The sequence below is a fragment of the Trifolium pratense genome, linkage group LG2 (assembly GCF_020283565.1).
Source record: "Trifolium pratense cultivar HEN17-A07 linkage group LG2, ARS_RC_1.1, whole genome shotgun sequence".
Classification (NCBI taxonomy): Eukaryota; Viridiplantae; Streptophyta; class Magnoliopsida; order Fabales; family Fabaceae; genus Trifolium; species Trifolium pratense.
In genome coordinates, this window is record NC_060060.1 from 1,733,527 (window position 1) to 1,749,370 (window position 15,844).

A 15,844-nucleotide genomic window follows, 5' to 3' on the forward strand; every position below is an offset into this window, starting at 1 on the left:
CAACTATCTTTTACCGAAAAACATATACGGATACCCGTTTTTCTTAAAACATGATATCCGGCTAAAAAGACAAATTAATTTGAGGGATATCGATCTCACAGTACACTAGCGAATGCTTATTTAAAGTTAGAATTTTGCTTTGTATGGATTAACCCAACATAAAAAGTGAAACCGGGATGATTCGAACACAAGATCTCTAGAGGTGCATACTCTAAAATCTCAAGCTTTCATCAAACCAACTCATTTTTTTTACGATAAAGTGCTCATAGCTAATTGATTAAAGTGTGTTCAATACAATATGAGATATCAACCAAAACCTGGATTCTAGCTAAAAATATGGGGCCGTCATAGCAAGGGCGTGAGCAACCTCATTTGCTTGTCTCCATACAAACTTAATACTAGAGTTTACATAAAAAGAAGAAAAAATAACTTTACAATGTTGAATAATAGCATCGAACTCCGTAAATTCTTTTTTGTAATAACAAAAACTATTAGGTGGATCTTTATTAGGTGGTGTTTGTTTTGGTATTTATTTTGGTGTTCCACATATATACGGCACCCGGCCTGTTATGTAGTTACTTTTTTACCAGTCTCTGTTCGTCTTGTGCAGAGACCTGAATAATAATATATGAAGTCTAGTTCAAAATCAGCCGAACCAAAATTAAATTCATTCACGATCAACTCATCTTGATTATTTATTTATTTTTGTTCTGAACTCTTTCATCCTCATGAAAAAGAGATCATGGTAATATGAAGTTCAACTTGTGAAATCAATAAAAGTTTGCTAAAACATTATTTCACACATAAATCAAACTCAAATTCTCTCAAATAATTTATCTTAACTAAAACTCATTAAGTATAATAATCCAATTGCAGAATTACTTGGTTTACATGCCACTTGTTTGTATTAAATTTCAAATCGTATAAGAAATAAATGATGGTTCGAATAAAAAAAAGAGAAAACAAGGTAGTGGGAGAAGCAGCATCTAGGGCGTGGTGGAACCATTTCATAAGGTGGCTGAGAAAAAAAAATCATTTATAAGCTTCAAAAAGGAGCAATGACCCTACAACCATTAGTCATGTAACATACAAGTTGCCATATTTTACCTTTTCAAGTAGGCCATTTTTTTTAAAGCACTTGAATATTGAGACACATGATCAAATGATAATTATTAGAATCAAATCATGGTTCTCTAGTGTTGCTAGATCAATTTGGGCTATTTATGGGGCCTTTTTTGTAAAGAAATAATTTTCTTATATGGTGTAGTAATTTGAGTTGAAATTGCTTTTCACGTCTCTTAGCTTTCTTGTATGCCCTTTGAATTTCTGAAAATATCATGCTCGAGTTCTAGAACTTGAACATGTATTTCAAGATTCTATATAATCACCTTCTATAAAGTGAAACCTGTTTTAGATTCTAGAACGTGAAACTTATTTTTACTTGATGCTTCTCATGATTTTCTCGTTGATGCGAAGTCAAACATCACACCTAAAGTTGTCGATGCTTCCACCGATGCAAAGTCGAACATCACAACAATCCAATCATCAAAATGACCCACAATTTTAGGTGCAATGTTTGATTTTGCATCAACTAGAGAGAACAACAATATCTGAAAAGCGTAAACAACTTAAGAAAGAAGAATTGTCTCAATAAAAATAGGTTTCAAGTTCTAAAATTCAAAATTGGTTTCACCTTCTAAAAAGTGAACGTAATCCTGAAATTTCATATATGAGATGTTCGAGTTTTAAAAGGTGAATGTCCAAAATCTTGAAATTTCATATATGTACGAGGGATGTTCGAGTTCCGAAAGGTAAAACCTTAAGGCTTTGTTTGGATTGGTGGTATGAGATGGAATGGAGTGGTATGTGGTGGTATGAAGTGAAGTTCCATTGTTTGGATTCTTTAAAAATGAATGGAATGGAGTGGTATGTGATGGTATGGATTCCATCCCATTCCATCATTTTCTCTTATTTTTCTTTCCCTCCAATTTGGGGTGTATGGGATGGAATACAAAATGTCCAAACAATGGAATACATTTTATGCTTCATTCCATCCCGCTCCGCTCCATTCCATCTTATTCCATTCCGCTCCATTCCGTTATGTACCATCAATCCAAACATAGCCTAAAATACATATTCAAGTTTTAGAGCTTAAGAAGAGTATTTTAGAAAATTATTGAAGTGCGCAGGAAGGTCAGGAACGCAAAATGAAATTCTAATTTGAGTGATGAAAAAGATCTCATTTTAATCCATATAATGGCATATAGGCTCTTTATGGGCCCATAAATCTTATCAAGATATCACATGTAATTACAAAAGTCATATACTCATGCATATCCAAGGGGCACCAAATTTCTTTATTTTAATTGTCATCATCATCTTCTATGTTATGTATAACCAAACAATTGTAAATAAGTGGTGAATGAGATGCATTTAAAGACAAAATGTTTAGAGGAACCCAAATTTTTAATTTTGATTGAATAATTTTTAGTTAAATTTACTTACTTTCTGATCAAAATTTGAATTGGTAGAAATCTCTCCTAAAAAATTTAGATGGTTAAAAAACAAGAATTTTTTTTTGAGGAAACCATATGTTTTCTTTAATAATTTAGAATATATTTTGAATGTGCATATATCCTAATCCTTACAATCATTGCTTCATCTATTTCTTTACTACAAAATTTGAAAAAACAAAAAATCATAAAATTCTAAGCAAACTTCCCTGCATGAAAATAACTCTTATAATCCAAAAAGTTAATGGTATATCTTATGCATCTAAAGGCTTCAAACAAATTTGAACACCATATTTGGGCTTAATTGTGAGGACAGTGATTGGTGCATGCTTATAATTATCTGAAATGGTGAAGCTAAACTTAGAGATCAACATTGCCAATATAATCTTAGCTTCCATCATAGCAAATGATTGTCCAACACAATTTCTTGGACCAGAAGCAAATGGTATGAAACGACCAGGCATGAATGATTTTGAAGCAAATCTTTGTGGATTGAATTCATTTGCATCTTTACCCCATAATTCTTCACTATGATGAATAGCCAAAACTGGAATCCAAATTGATAAACCTTTAGGAATATAAAGGTCACCTAAAACAATGTCTTCAAAAGCCATTCTAGGGAGCAATGTTGCTGGAGGATAGAGCCTCATTGACTCATTAATTACCATATGCAACTGCAATATCAAACCATATATTACTATTAGTATTTTTAATGAAAAAAAATAGTAACACATGAATACATTGTTGAACTCATCCAATGAACAAATTTCAGTTAGGTTTGAATTGATTGGGAACACTGATTTAATTTCTATTTAAAAATATTTTTTAGTCAAATTTTACTTACTACCTTGTGGCGAAACTTCAAACTACTAAAGTTCATTTCTTCTAAGAATCAGAAGGTTAAGAAACAAAATTATATTACTATTGAACATGATATTGATTTACTATATATATATAGAAAAAAGTTCAAAGTAATATTCGAGATGTATTAGGTTCTTAATATGAATATCTCTCTCTGTCGAAATTTATAACATGATTCACCATGTTGTGGAAGTTTTTTTTTTTAATGACAAATATATATTATATATTAATATAAAAACAAAAAAGTATAAGTGAAGGTTCATAAAAACAAAGAGGTACAGAAATACACTGCATCAGAATCCAATAATCTCTAAGGAAAGAAAAGAAAATAAATAGGCAAATAAAACTACAAGGAAACAAGGAGGTACACTATCAACAAACTAGAGGCACCACCACGAGAGGAAGAATACTCTTATGAAGAGAGAGGCAAAGATCAATCACATGTATGACAAAGCAACAAGATGACCTCTAATTCCCCCAATCCATCGAAACCCCAACAAACACTATCGGTTCTAGCATAAAGTAGGGAGGATACTCCACTCGTACAAGGAAGAAGGGGAGCCAGATGGAGTCTAGGTATCATCACATCGGGCCTTAAACAACTACACAAGTGAGTTGGACACCACATCTTAACCCAAAACATAAGTATTAAGTTTTTGACTTCTCTCACTTATAAAGTGTTCAATATCTACTTTTCCATCCGATGTGTGACTCAACACACACTTGTCTGGAAAACTTTCAACATAAGGAGCCGGTTGGAGTCAGTTCAACATCAGCTCTGATATCATTGTTGGATAATTAGGGGTCTGAGGATCTTCACATCGGACCTTAAACACAAAGAGTTAGACATCACATATTAACCCCAAACCTTAAGGCATTAGGTTTATGGATTCTCTCACTTATAAAATATGCAACGTCTACTTTTCCATCCGATGCGAGACTCAATTCACACTTAAAATACCAATAAAAATCTCATCTTCTAATAAATTAACCATAACAATAATTTATCTATTAAAATAAAACGTGTCGACTACAATATCAATATAGGTAAGTTGCTATGCACAAAGAAAAGATACCTTTTTTTGGTAGTTATGATACTTTAAGGTAATGCTGATTCTTTGACCATCTTTTGAAAAATCTCTAGCCTACTATGAGTTGAAGAATATATATATTTTCAATGTATGAAGTGGGTAGCCATAAAACCATGTCATAAGTAGAAAACGACCCACATATTTATGATTTTCTTTGTCCTTCAAGAACAAGAATAATAAAAATCTCTAGAGCCACAATAGTCTAAGAATTCTTTATTTCTTTATACTCTTGAGTTTTACATATATAATTCCATTTAAAACTATTTATATAGAGTATAGACTGTCCATGAGGAAAACATAATCTAAATAATACAAAATATGTAACTGAGTGTAAATTTTATTTTTTTCTTATTCTAGAAGTATGGCTGTAACCTTACTGTAAAATTCAAGCACTAATTAAATAACCCTTATGAGCATTTGGACACTCTAAAAGTAAGATATCCCCTTTTAATAATTTCAAAAATTATAGAAACTACAGGCTCTCATGAATGCAAACATGATATTTTTTTTAAAAAAAACTATGTTTACTTTGTTTGTTTACAAGAGCCAAATCCTAATAAAACTATAATATTTCTTGATTGTCTCTTCTAAAATTAAGAGCCATAACTAAATGCCTAATATCTTTATGCTAGCTTTTCTTTTTCCCCAAAGAACTGCAGTGCAATGAGTATTTTTTTTTGGCACAAAAAAAAGTAGTAATTTGTTACTCTTACATATCCCTTTTTTTTTTTGGGTAAAGTACACATCCTTTTTAATTGTCATTTTAAGATTATTTACGTACCATACTAATAAAATTAATAAATTTTGATATTTTTGAAACAATTATTTATCACTTTTTCTATAATATCATTAACTATTTATATCTAATTTTATATATTTATCTCTTTACGATAAATAGTCAGAGATAATTTTGACAAAACAATATTTAACACTACTTTAAAATGTAAAAATAAGCAAAAAAAAAATTAAAAATTAAAAAATGACGCTTAAAAAGGAACTGTACTAACCAGATTGAGTTTGGAGAGTTGATCAATAGAAGGTATTCCTTGATTGAAAATTTCTTTGACTTCAATTCTGACTTTTTCTTGCCAACTTGGATTGCTAGCAAGTAACATTGCTGTCCATGTAAGTAAGAGTGCAGTTGTTTCATGTCCTGCAAAAAAGAATGTTTTGCATTCATCCATAACTAATTGTAGGTTTAAGCTTCCACTCTTTTGGATCTCATCTAAAAGCATGCCCAATAAGTCATTCCCATAAGAATTGCTTCTTCCCATCTCCACACAATCCTTTCTACTTTGTATTATCTCCATCAAGAGTCTCTCCACTTCCATCTTCAATGATTTGATCTCTCTATTATAAGTACTAGGAAAAAACCTACATACATAATTAAAATTGAACATAATTAAATATATTGGTAAGGTATAGTGTTTGACATGTGAACATAATACATTTTACTTCATCCTTCTTTTAGTGGATTTGAAATGTATATCACTTCTTTAAGTTCATGTTTTTGTTCTAATTAAGATGCATGTCATAGATTAAGGTTTTAAATTGTGATTGCATTTAAATCGAATATTCAAATGACACATATCGACACAACCCTGCAATTGGAACTGGTGGTACCAATTTTTAAAAACCTTCGAAAATGATCCCTAAAAATGAGAGGGACGAGTTATAATGGTTAAAAAATAAAACTCAAATCGGACATTAGCCTAATATGGAGTTGGATCCTTTCTTGCATTTTTTATTGAGCTCTCTCGTTTTTCTAATCAATCTAATAGTGGATTGATCCACAAAAGAAAAAAAGAACAGGGTAGAAGAGAGAAAAATGAGAGAATGACTGATATATGAGTAGAATAAACAATGAGAAATGACGGGAGAGAATCCAAATTCGCCTAATATATGACATAAATAAATATAACCTATAAAGATTTGCTAATTCTAATCGTCCAAGTTGATTTTATGAGGTTTTTTTTTTGTCTTGATAATTATTTTGGTCAATGTTCAAACTTTACACTCGTAATCGATTAGACCTTGACTAAAGTTTAATAATCACTTGATCTCAACCACACTTCAATTTTTTTTGAGGTGAGGTGGGAATTGGATTTTCAATAGCTACAATAGGGTGTTGCAACTAATCTAGGTCGTCTGATTTCTAATCGACGGTTGAGATCATTTTGTTTTATAAACGACCGTGATTGATTATAACGTAAAAGCTCATCATTATTATTTAACAATAGTGAACCAATCATGCCAAATATGCACAAATATTGTTTAGGTGAGTGATGCGGTGGGCCATGTGGTTTATCGTGGACTAGTGTTTAAAATCATTAGAAATTCTAACGACATTCGATATATAATACTCTTTAGAAGTAAAAATCCATGACTCTCCGTCTTTACGGCTAAAATAGTGACATGATTGACATCAACAAGTTACATATTTATTTTTTGTTGCTTTAATCGAACAAGTATCAATTAAATCTAATTCCATTTGTATAAATGAGAATACCCATTAACTTATACTTCCAAATAACGACGTATACCTACCATCATTACAGTTTTAAATATTTTTTAAGTGTTGGCCTATGATGGACCACTTGTAAAGTTTTTTTTTTTTTTTTACTAAACCACTTGTAAAAAGTTGATCAGAATTTATATGTAAACTCTATTTATTAAGGTTATAACTATAGTTAATGTGAAATTTGAGTATAACATTTTACCTATCAAAAGATGAAGACTAACAACACAACATTACAATGTGATAAAATTTTAATATATATTACACCTAATATATTAAATTACACACATAAAATGAAGAGAAAAAGAATTCAAAAACTCTCACAAATTTACATACCTACTTCCAGGAAGGCAAAGTTGGCGACTAGCTTGAGCACAAAGACCTTGGAGCTGTGTGAGAAGGAAAAATATTTGCTTTCCCTTTTTGTAGCTTGTACCAAATTCAGTTCTTGAGATAATATCTGCAGTTAGTTTAGTGAAATACTCTCCAATTTCCACTTCATTTTTGTCACACTCCAATGTTGCATTTTTTAGTGATTCAAGCATCTCCTTAGTGCATTCCACCATATGACTAGCATAGCTCTATATATAATAATTGCATACATTAGTTCAAATATACCAATCATCTTTTTTAAGACTAATATCAATTAGATAGATTAAAAGAATTTAAAAGAAAATTAATGAGATATAGAAAAATTATATATACAAATATTAATTCGTTATTATATATTCGAAGATTGTTGTCCGTCTACCTTTGTTCTTGTGTAATGTTATTATTTTAACTATAATTATATATTGTGGTCACAATAAAATTACTTTTTAAAAGATTTTAGAATGAAATCACATATATAATTGTGGCTGTATTCACTCGTGGCTGATGCAGTATCAAAGTTCATAGTGTTAATTGTGACCACGTAATTTAAAATCATGGTTTTAACTATTGTAAATTTGTTAGTGTGTGATTGATTAATTTGTAACAATTAACAATTAGAGATCGAATATATTATATGAAATTAGAACACACTTACTTGATAGTCAGCAATCATGTTTATCGGAATAGCAGATATCGGAACCACCGATATGTTAGAAAAGGTCTTCCTTTGCCTATCACATGCTCCGGTCTTTGAGGTCTTTGATGGGGAAGACAACAAATGAGCGTTCGATTGACAATGTGACGACAAAGGGGACCTAGCCTATCTATTTATAAGATAACAAACCTAGTACCACCCATCATGGACTCTAGAGTTGGGCCTACACTTTGTTTCTACACAAATCAGAATTAGTGTTCAAGCCCATTATTACTGATCACAATTATCGGGCTTAAGCATCATCAAATGGATCACAACAACATCAACCCGTTTTTATTAAAACCAAAACCCACAATTGATTGCAGCCCACATAATATTAGAAAATATTCTAACATTCTCCCACTTGGGCAAAATCAATTGTGTATAAATAATTTGAATAAAACATTTTGAAAAACGACTCTCGGGTTGATAACATATTTTAACGTGGCCACAAAGATCCCAAGATGCAACATCTAATTAAGACTCCGTCCAACAAAAGTTAAATGATATCGAATCATAGCGGTAATTATATCATTATCGATACAACACCTTCCATGGTTACAAATACCACCAAACTCCGTCGACTAGTCATCTGTGTAGAGTGTAGCGAGAAAACGATATGTTTGTGATCTCAACCATACTATCATTTTCTTCGTCAGTCCTCAATTTCTCTCAAATGCATTAAAGCCAGAGAAATTCAATGGTCCATAAGATACCACAAGTCCAAGCTCCCAAATGATGTTGACTACCGCGGTATAATGATCTAATCAACATCGAGCTCCAATATTTTTAGACATAATTTCTCTCAAATGCCTCAAAGCCAGAGAAATTACATGGTCCTTAAGATACCATAATGCCTCAGCTCCAAAATAGTGTTGATCACCGGCTAAGTGATCCCGATAACACTGAGCTTAAATTTATTTATGTTTACACATAATGCCTCAGCTCCAAAATAGTGTTGATCACCGGCATAGTGATCCCAACAACACTGAGCTATAATTTACTTATATAATATATCAACTTATATAATTTATGCCAGAAGCACATCATTGAAAATAAACAATTGTTTTATCATCAAGGACAAATAAACTGCAGCTCATATTCAAATAAGTTAACACAAAAAGTCATGTCCCTGTTGTATCATGAAAATAAGCAATTTATATGATCCAAAACCAAAACCATAATATCGTAAGCAATTTATCAGGAGAATAAATTCATGTAAAATTAAGGCTTGGACATGGGATTGATAAATCAATCTTCTAATACCACCAGATTCATAAACGTGATTGATTAGAAAAACAAATATATGGCATATATGAATTATGTTTATGTTTATACGAGATTCATGTATCTTAATTTAACGATGCCTCGAATATATATCTCCATAAAACCATGATAGATGGTTATTTTAAAATGAATAAAAATTACCAAAATCTTCCAGCTGAAGAAAGGTAAAAGAACGTGTGAATGGATCTGCAACCATACTTTGTAAAATGGCACACTCAAACTCACACAAGCTTAGTTTAAATCAACAACTTGTTGATCTCTGCAACATATTAGCAAATCAAACTAAACCAAAATGGAGACTCAGAAAAATTATATAAAACTGGAATTCATTCATATCGAACTATATATATAAGGCAAAAGTAATGCATCACCAGTAGCATGAAAATTTTATACCCAATAGACTATTAAAATTATGTAAAAGAAAATGATACACAAGTTTTACTCTTACATGATAGCAATCAAAACAAACCAGCAGTGACGGATTCACAGCGAACAACTTCATTTATTTATTAAAATTTTGATCCAATATGAATGAAGACCCGGTCGATCTCAAATCACTTAAAACCAAATAAAAATAATTTAACATTACAAAGGAGTTAACATAAAATTTAAACTCCCACTAGTCAAGCATATCAAAGTAATCTTAATTATCTGTCACTTAATCAAATGTTCTTTTCAAACTCCCACTAATCAAGCATATTAAAAGAACTCACAATGTCCGTGTTTGCAATGTTACTCTTGAAAACAACGGACCTAAGTTTCTTGATTAAGGGATCAACTAATATAAAAAAAATTTTAACAAGATCAATGTGACAATCAAGTAGTCAATTCTCTCCCACTTATTACCCAAATAATCCATTTATTCAGGTGTGCTCTCCACATTAATCATAGGCTTATTCTCCAAATATTGCTTGCATTTCTTATAATTTTATGATGTTTAAAATTTTGATGGAAGCATAACAATTATATGTGGAGAAATTCATACTTGAATTAAAACCAGAATGCATTAGTATTATCATAAGAGGCCAATATAATAGTGCAACCACCTTTGGGCAGAATGCACAAACTAAGATTAATATCTCAGTAAAACCTCATGAGTCAATTATCTCAAGGACAAGATGTAGCTCAAAATCAAGAAGCTATCACAACGAGACCAATATAATAGTACAATCACCTTTGGGCAGAATGTACAAACTAAGGTCAAATCCTCAGTCAAAACCTCAGATGAGTTAATCAATGAGTATACATTGAACTTTGAGATTTGTCACCTTTAGGCAGGCAAATTCCTCCGATCAATACATCCTCCAATAACTTCATCTTAAATTAATTTTTTTTTTTTTTTAATTATAACATATAATCATCACCTTTAGGCAGAAAATCACATGTCACAATTAAAAACATTCCTCAAGCTACAAAGAAAATTTCATCAAATCAATAATATAAGCGGTCCCAATTTGATGGTAACGGCCTATCAATGCATGAAATCTCTTGCATAGGAATCAATAATTAAAGACATTCCTCAAACTACAAACGAAATTTCATCAAATCAATAATATAAACGGTCCCATTTTGATGGTGACGACCTATATCAATGTATGAAATCTCTTGCATAGGAATCATTATCTTTTGTCTCTTGTCAAAATACGACTCAGTAAAAATATGCATCATTTAAATGCATCTAAACTGGTCACTCATTATTTTAATTTGCATTCTGAACACGTCGTTTATTCATTCGTAGTGGTATTAAAAAAGCACAAAAAATATTAACATATTATGTGCTATTATTTGGGAAGAGAGCTCATCACTGTTAAACAGTCAACTTATAAGAGATCATTACTGTGAAATAGTCAACTCAATATAATAAATAAATAATTTACGCAGCGGAAAAAATAAGAGACTTCAATTTTAAATCAAATGAGGATAAAAACCAAATAGTCCCGAACTTTTATAAATAACATAGGACCATATTTCATCAATTCAAGTCTCTATAAACATTTAGAAAATTGACATGTAAAACTCTCCCACTTGATAGAGAATTATAGTTGAATTACCAATCCAAAAGTGTTAAAATATTTAAACAAATACTCAACTATTTTCTCAATCACACAATAGACATGTCAAACAATGTCACACTAAATTTATATTTTTCCATAATAGAACTCTCAAAATATTAAACTTGAAATACTCCCACTCATTAGAGTAAAATTTTAAAATCGGAGTATATAACAAAAAATCAATTAATGATTATATAGAGAGTTTATAATTTAGAATATTCTGGAAAAACAACAAATCTTTCATATATAATTGCATATTTACCGTTTCAAAACAAATTTAGAAGCAAATTTCTCCTCATAAGCAATTATATATGCAATCACAAGAGGACAAGTAATTACACCACTAACCTCCAAGAGTGTGACTTTCATCCTTACAAGTAGAGCCAATGAATTTTGTTGACTTGAGAGTATAGTCTTTTACGGTTTCATCTCAAACATTTCACAAATCATTAGTAAATCGTTATATCGTAATAAAAATACTCTAATAATAAATCAATGCAAGGACAATACAATTTTCAATTGCCTTTAATAATTGCTCAGAAGAATACTTTCAACAATTGTTTGTAAGTGAACATTCGAATAATAACAAGACATGCACTTATAAATAAGTCAACCAAAAAAAAAATGATTTGAAAGCATAAGATCACCAAAACTAAATTCAAAAGTTTATATTTAATTTTAGAGTGATATAAAACATCCATATCCAAATAATTATCCTATTTTATCACACATATGGAAGCATTAGTCTGCTTTCAAAACTGTCAGCAAACCAAATTTACAAACATTATAAATTAATATAATGCCCAAGAATTATATATTCGACCAGAAACGGTGATTCATAAAGCACATATCTAATGAGAGATGCATAAAGCATAGATCAAATTCCAACAAAATTCAACACCGAACATCAAATTTGAAAAAACCAATATAAAGATCGAACGGCAGTAGCCGAACATAAACCCAAAATCAAATTATGGTTTTAACAAATTCTAATTCAACAAAAAAATTAGGGTTCTAACTCATATAATATTAGGCTCTGATACCACATGTAACAATTAACAATTAGAGATCGAATATATTATATGAAATTAGAACACACTTACTTGATAGTCAGCAATCATGTTTATCGGAATAGCAGATATCGGAACCACCGATATGTTAGACAAGGTCTTCCTTTGCCTATCACATGCTCCGGTCTTTGAGGTCTTTGATGGGGAAGACAACAAATGAGCGTTCGATTGACAATGTGACGACAAAGGGGACCTAGCCTATCTATTTATAAGATAACAAACCTAGTACCACCCATCATGGACTCTAGAGTTGGGCCTACACTTTGTTTCTACACAAATCAGAATTAGTGTTCAAGCCCATTATTACTGATCACAATTATCGGGCTTAAGCATCATCAAATGGATCACAACAACATCAACCCGTTTTTATTAAAACCAAAACCCACAATTGATTGCAGCCCACATAATATTAGAAAATATTCTAACATAATTCGTCTCAATTTTGGATCAAGATTCTTTGTAGTCGAAAAACTCCGAGTTCAAACCGTCACCACATGAATAACTGTTGAATTAAGATTGGATAGTCTATAGAAAAAAAACAAAATCTACATATTGTGTGAACTATCGTATCTAAATTCAGCGATAAGAGTCACACATTGGTTGAAAGATGGATTGAAACTTGATAGTCAATGGTCCAATTGTTGAGTAGTGAGGGGGAGCCTCACTAGGTTAGATTAACGGGAGTTACTTTTGCCGCTCTATTGGTTACTCAAACACCGTCCGCTACTTAAGTAGCGGATGACATTTTTTCCTAAAATTTCTGATTTTATAACATCCGTTACTTAAGTAACGGATGTATAAAAATAGGGCGCGCGAGTAACCAGTAGAGTGGCAAAAGTAGCTCCCTAGATTAACACATTGAGCCAAGAGCAACCCACACAAGTGACTTTGACACCACATCTTCACCCAAAAACTCAAGACATAGGTTTATGTAGTGTTCTCTCTTTTATATGATATCATCTTTGAGTTGGGTTTAACTCAACCTTATAAGATCGACTTATAAAATGAGGATTGTCTTTTATTTATAAATCTATGTTCAAGCTCTCAGACTATCTCACATTTGATGTAGAACGATCACCACTGACTATGAATGGATGGATATTCTAACTTCATGGACTCTATTTTGATAAATTTTTCAATACCTTAAGTCTTTCTCCCATGAATGCAGGTGAAACTAGGTGACGTTGGTGGTACCAATCTTCACCATTTGCCATCAACAAGCCTTTTCCAATAAAATGCTTGGTTCCTTGTTGTTGCTGCCATGATTTTCCAGATATGGTGCTGTACTTTGAAAGAAACTCCTTGATCAATCCAGCCTCTGTTAAGCACATCCTAGGCTCAATTCCATTCCAATATAAGAATCTCTTTCCTGCAAAGTTTCATGAATAATATAATTTGAAATCATTAACACATGCACACAATCTTTACAAGGGATGTCAATGTTAAGAATTGAGCGGAAGTTACTTTATCACTCCCCATTTTATCATTTAAAAAACTCTTTCATTCCCATTATATTAGGGAGTATTCTTTCTTCATCTCCATTTTTGCAGATCACCATAGTTTTCGTGGGATCCATCAACATTAAAAAATATTAATTTTTTATTATTTTCAATCCAATTAGTTGTAAAAAGATAATAATGTTTAATCACAAAACAAATAAAAAAATTAAGACATTATTGCGAGTCTTGTAATAATAATAAATATCACATATAAACAAATTTATAAAATTTTGTGAAAATATAAATAAATATAATATATAAAGTACTTTTTTTTACAATATAATATATATGGAGTATAAAATGCTATTTTAAAAATGTTTCCGAGGACAGGGTCTCTGCGGGGCAGGGGATAAATCATATCTCCATCTCCAAACCTTCCTTGGGAGACGTTTTCCCCGTCCCCACAGAGAATAATTCTATGCCTTCGGGCTGCCAAACAGGACAATTCCTACGAAAACCCCTATTTACATATATTATATTGACATCCCTAATCTTTGTCATATTATATATAATTGTATATGGCCTTAGTAGATAAATAAATAATTGTACTCCTTTACCTTAGCCAAACAATAATTAAACTATTGATATTTTAGAAGAGACTTGGATCTTCTACGTCAACTCTCTCTACAATCTCTTTTACCGTATCTATTGATTCTTTTTTCTTCATTGTCTCTCTCCATTTTATTTCAACATTCTCTTTCTTCTCACGCTTTCGATTGACTATAAAATAAGTACAACAACAAAATATCCAAATTCATTTCAAGAGTGGTGTGATGTAGCAATTGCGACCCAAATTTGATCCTCTTGAAATAAAACAAGGACGAGAAGAGAGAGAAAATTGAGATAAAATAAAGAAGAGAGGAGGGGGGTTTGAATTGGGTACCGTCAAAACACCGTAGACTCATTATAATTGAAAGATGGATTTAGATCAAAGTCTGTATTTTGAATTTTATTTAAAATGTGATTAGTAAAGTCAGAATATATACGATTTTGATCTAACAACCATTATATGTCGACTCCATTAGTTGTGTAATATTTTGACTAGACCCAATCTAAATCCGAGAGAGAAAAGAGACAAAAAGAGAATTAAAGAGATGTAGGAGGAGGATGTTTAGAATCTAAGTTCAAGGCAATCACATCAAGTACATTTACCCATAATTTTCGGTGATTTCAAGAATTGTGAACTGCAATTTAAAACCATAAAAATCTAAACAAACAAACAAACAAAAAGGTACACATAAAATAATGAAATTTTATATACATTTTCTTACCATATTGCTTGGACCAAGCAACAAAATGAGGCAAAAGACGATCAACAATGTCATGGTTAATTGTTTTCATATCTTGTGAAGTAGTTTTGGAAACAAAGGAGGAGATTTCATTAAGGTTGCCTATAAGAAACCGAGGTTTAGGGCCACACACTCCTTGCTTCTCCATAATTTTCTTGATACGTATTGGATTAAGCCAATAACATGAGATTGTATCATAAGCAACTTTAAAACATAGAGTCACGAAAATGGCCAAAAGAGTTGAGAAAATCATCATATGTTGAATTAGTGATGATTCAAAGATGTTGTAAGATTACAAATGAGTTTATTAATTTGCTTCAATGTCATTAACCTATATATAGTGCAAATTTAATGATAATTCTTCACTAATAATATATATAACATTATAAATATATGATGATATTGTTTATTAGTAAATCTTCGGTGTTTGGTAGAGATATTAGAATAATAATTTTATTTCGTTAGTAATCATGTGGATTTGGATCCTCTCATATTTTCCCTCACATGTTTTCTCTCATTTTTCTTAATTCAATGGTTGATTTTCTCTCCTTTTTGTTCTTTGTAATTTACCAACCCTTAGATTAAGAAAAATGAGA

The 15,844-nt window shown here is 31.1% G+C and overlaps 1 protein-coding gene across 1 annotated transcript; it reads right to left on the reverse strand.

Annotated features, from left to right (window-relative positions):
- Positions 1-2,571: 2,571 nt before the first annotated feature.
- LOC123910926 (cytokinin hydroxylase-like) lies at positions 2,572-15,557 on the reverse strand. The gene is made up of 5 exons (XM_045962216.1): positions 15,231-15,557; positions 13,603-13,829; positions 7,320-7,564; positions 5,473-5,839; positions 2,572-3,187 (listed from the first exon to the last, which is right to left on the reverse strand). The coding sequence occupies exons 1-5, from the start codon at positions 15,502-15,504 to the stop codon at positions 2,768-2,770; spliced, it is 1,533 nt and encodes a 510-aa protein (XP_045818172.1). The 5' UTR covers positions 15,505-15,557; the 3' UTR covers positions 2,572-2,767.
- Between the last annotated feature and the right edge of the window lie 287 nt (positions 15,558-15,844).

Coding starts and splice junctions, on each gene's coding strand:
- LOC123910926 (XM_045962216.1), bottom strand. CDS start 15,504: ATGATGATTTTCTCAACTCTTTTGGCCATTTTCGTGACTCTATGTTTT. Junction 7,565..13,602: donor TCATGGGAGAAAGACTTAAG/GTATTGAAAAAT, acceptor TATTATATATAG/AGCTATGCTAGTCATATGGT. Junction 5,840..7,319: donor CTTTGCCTTCCTGGAAGTAG/GTATGTAAATTT, acceptor TTATGTATGTAG/GTTTTTTCCTAGTACTTATA.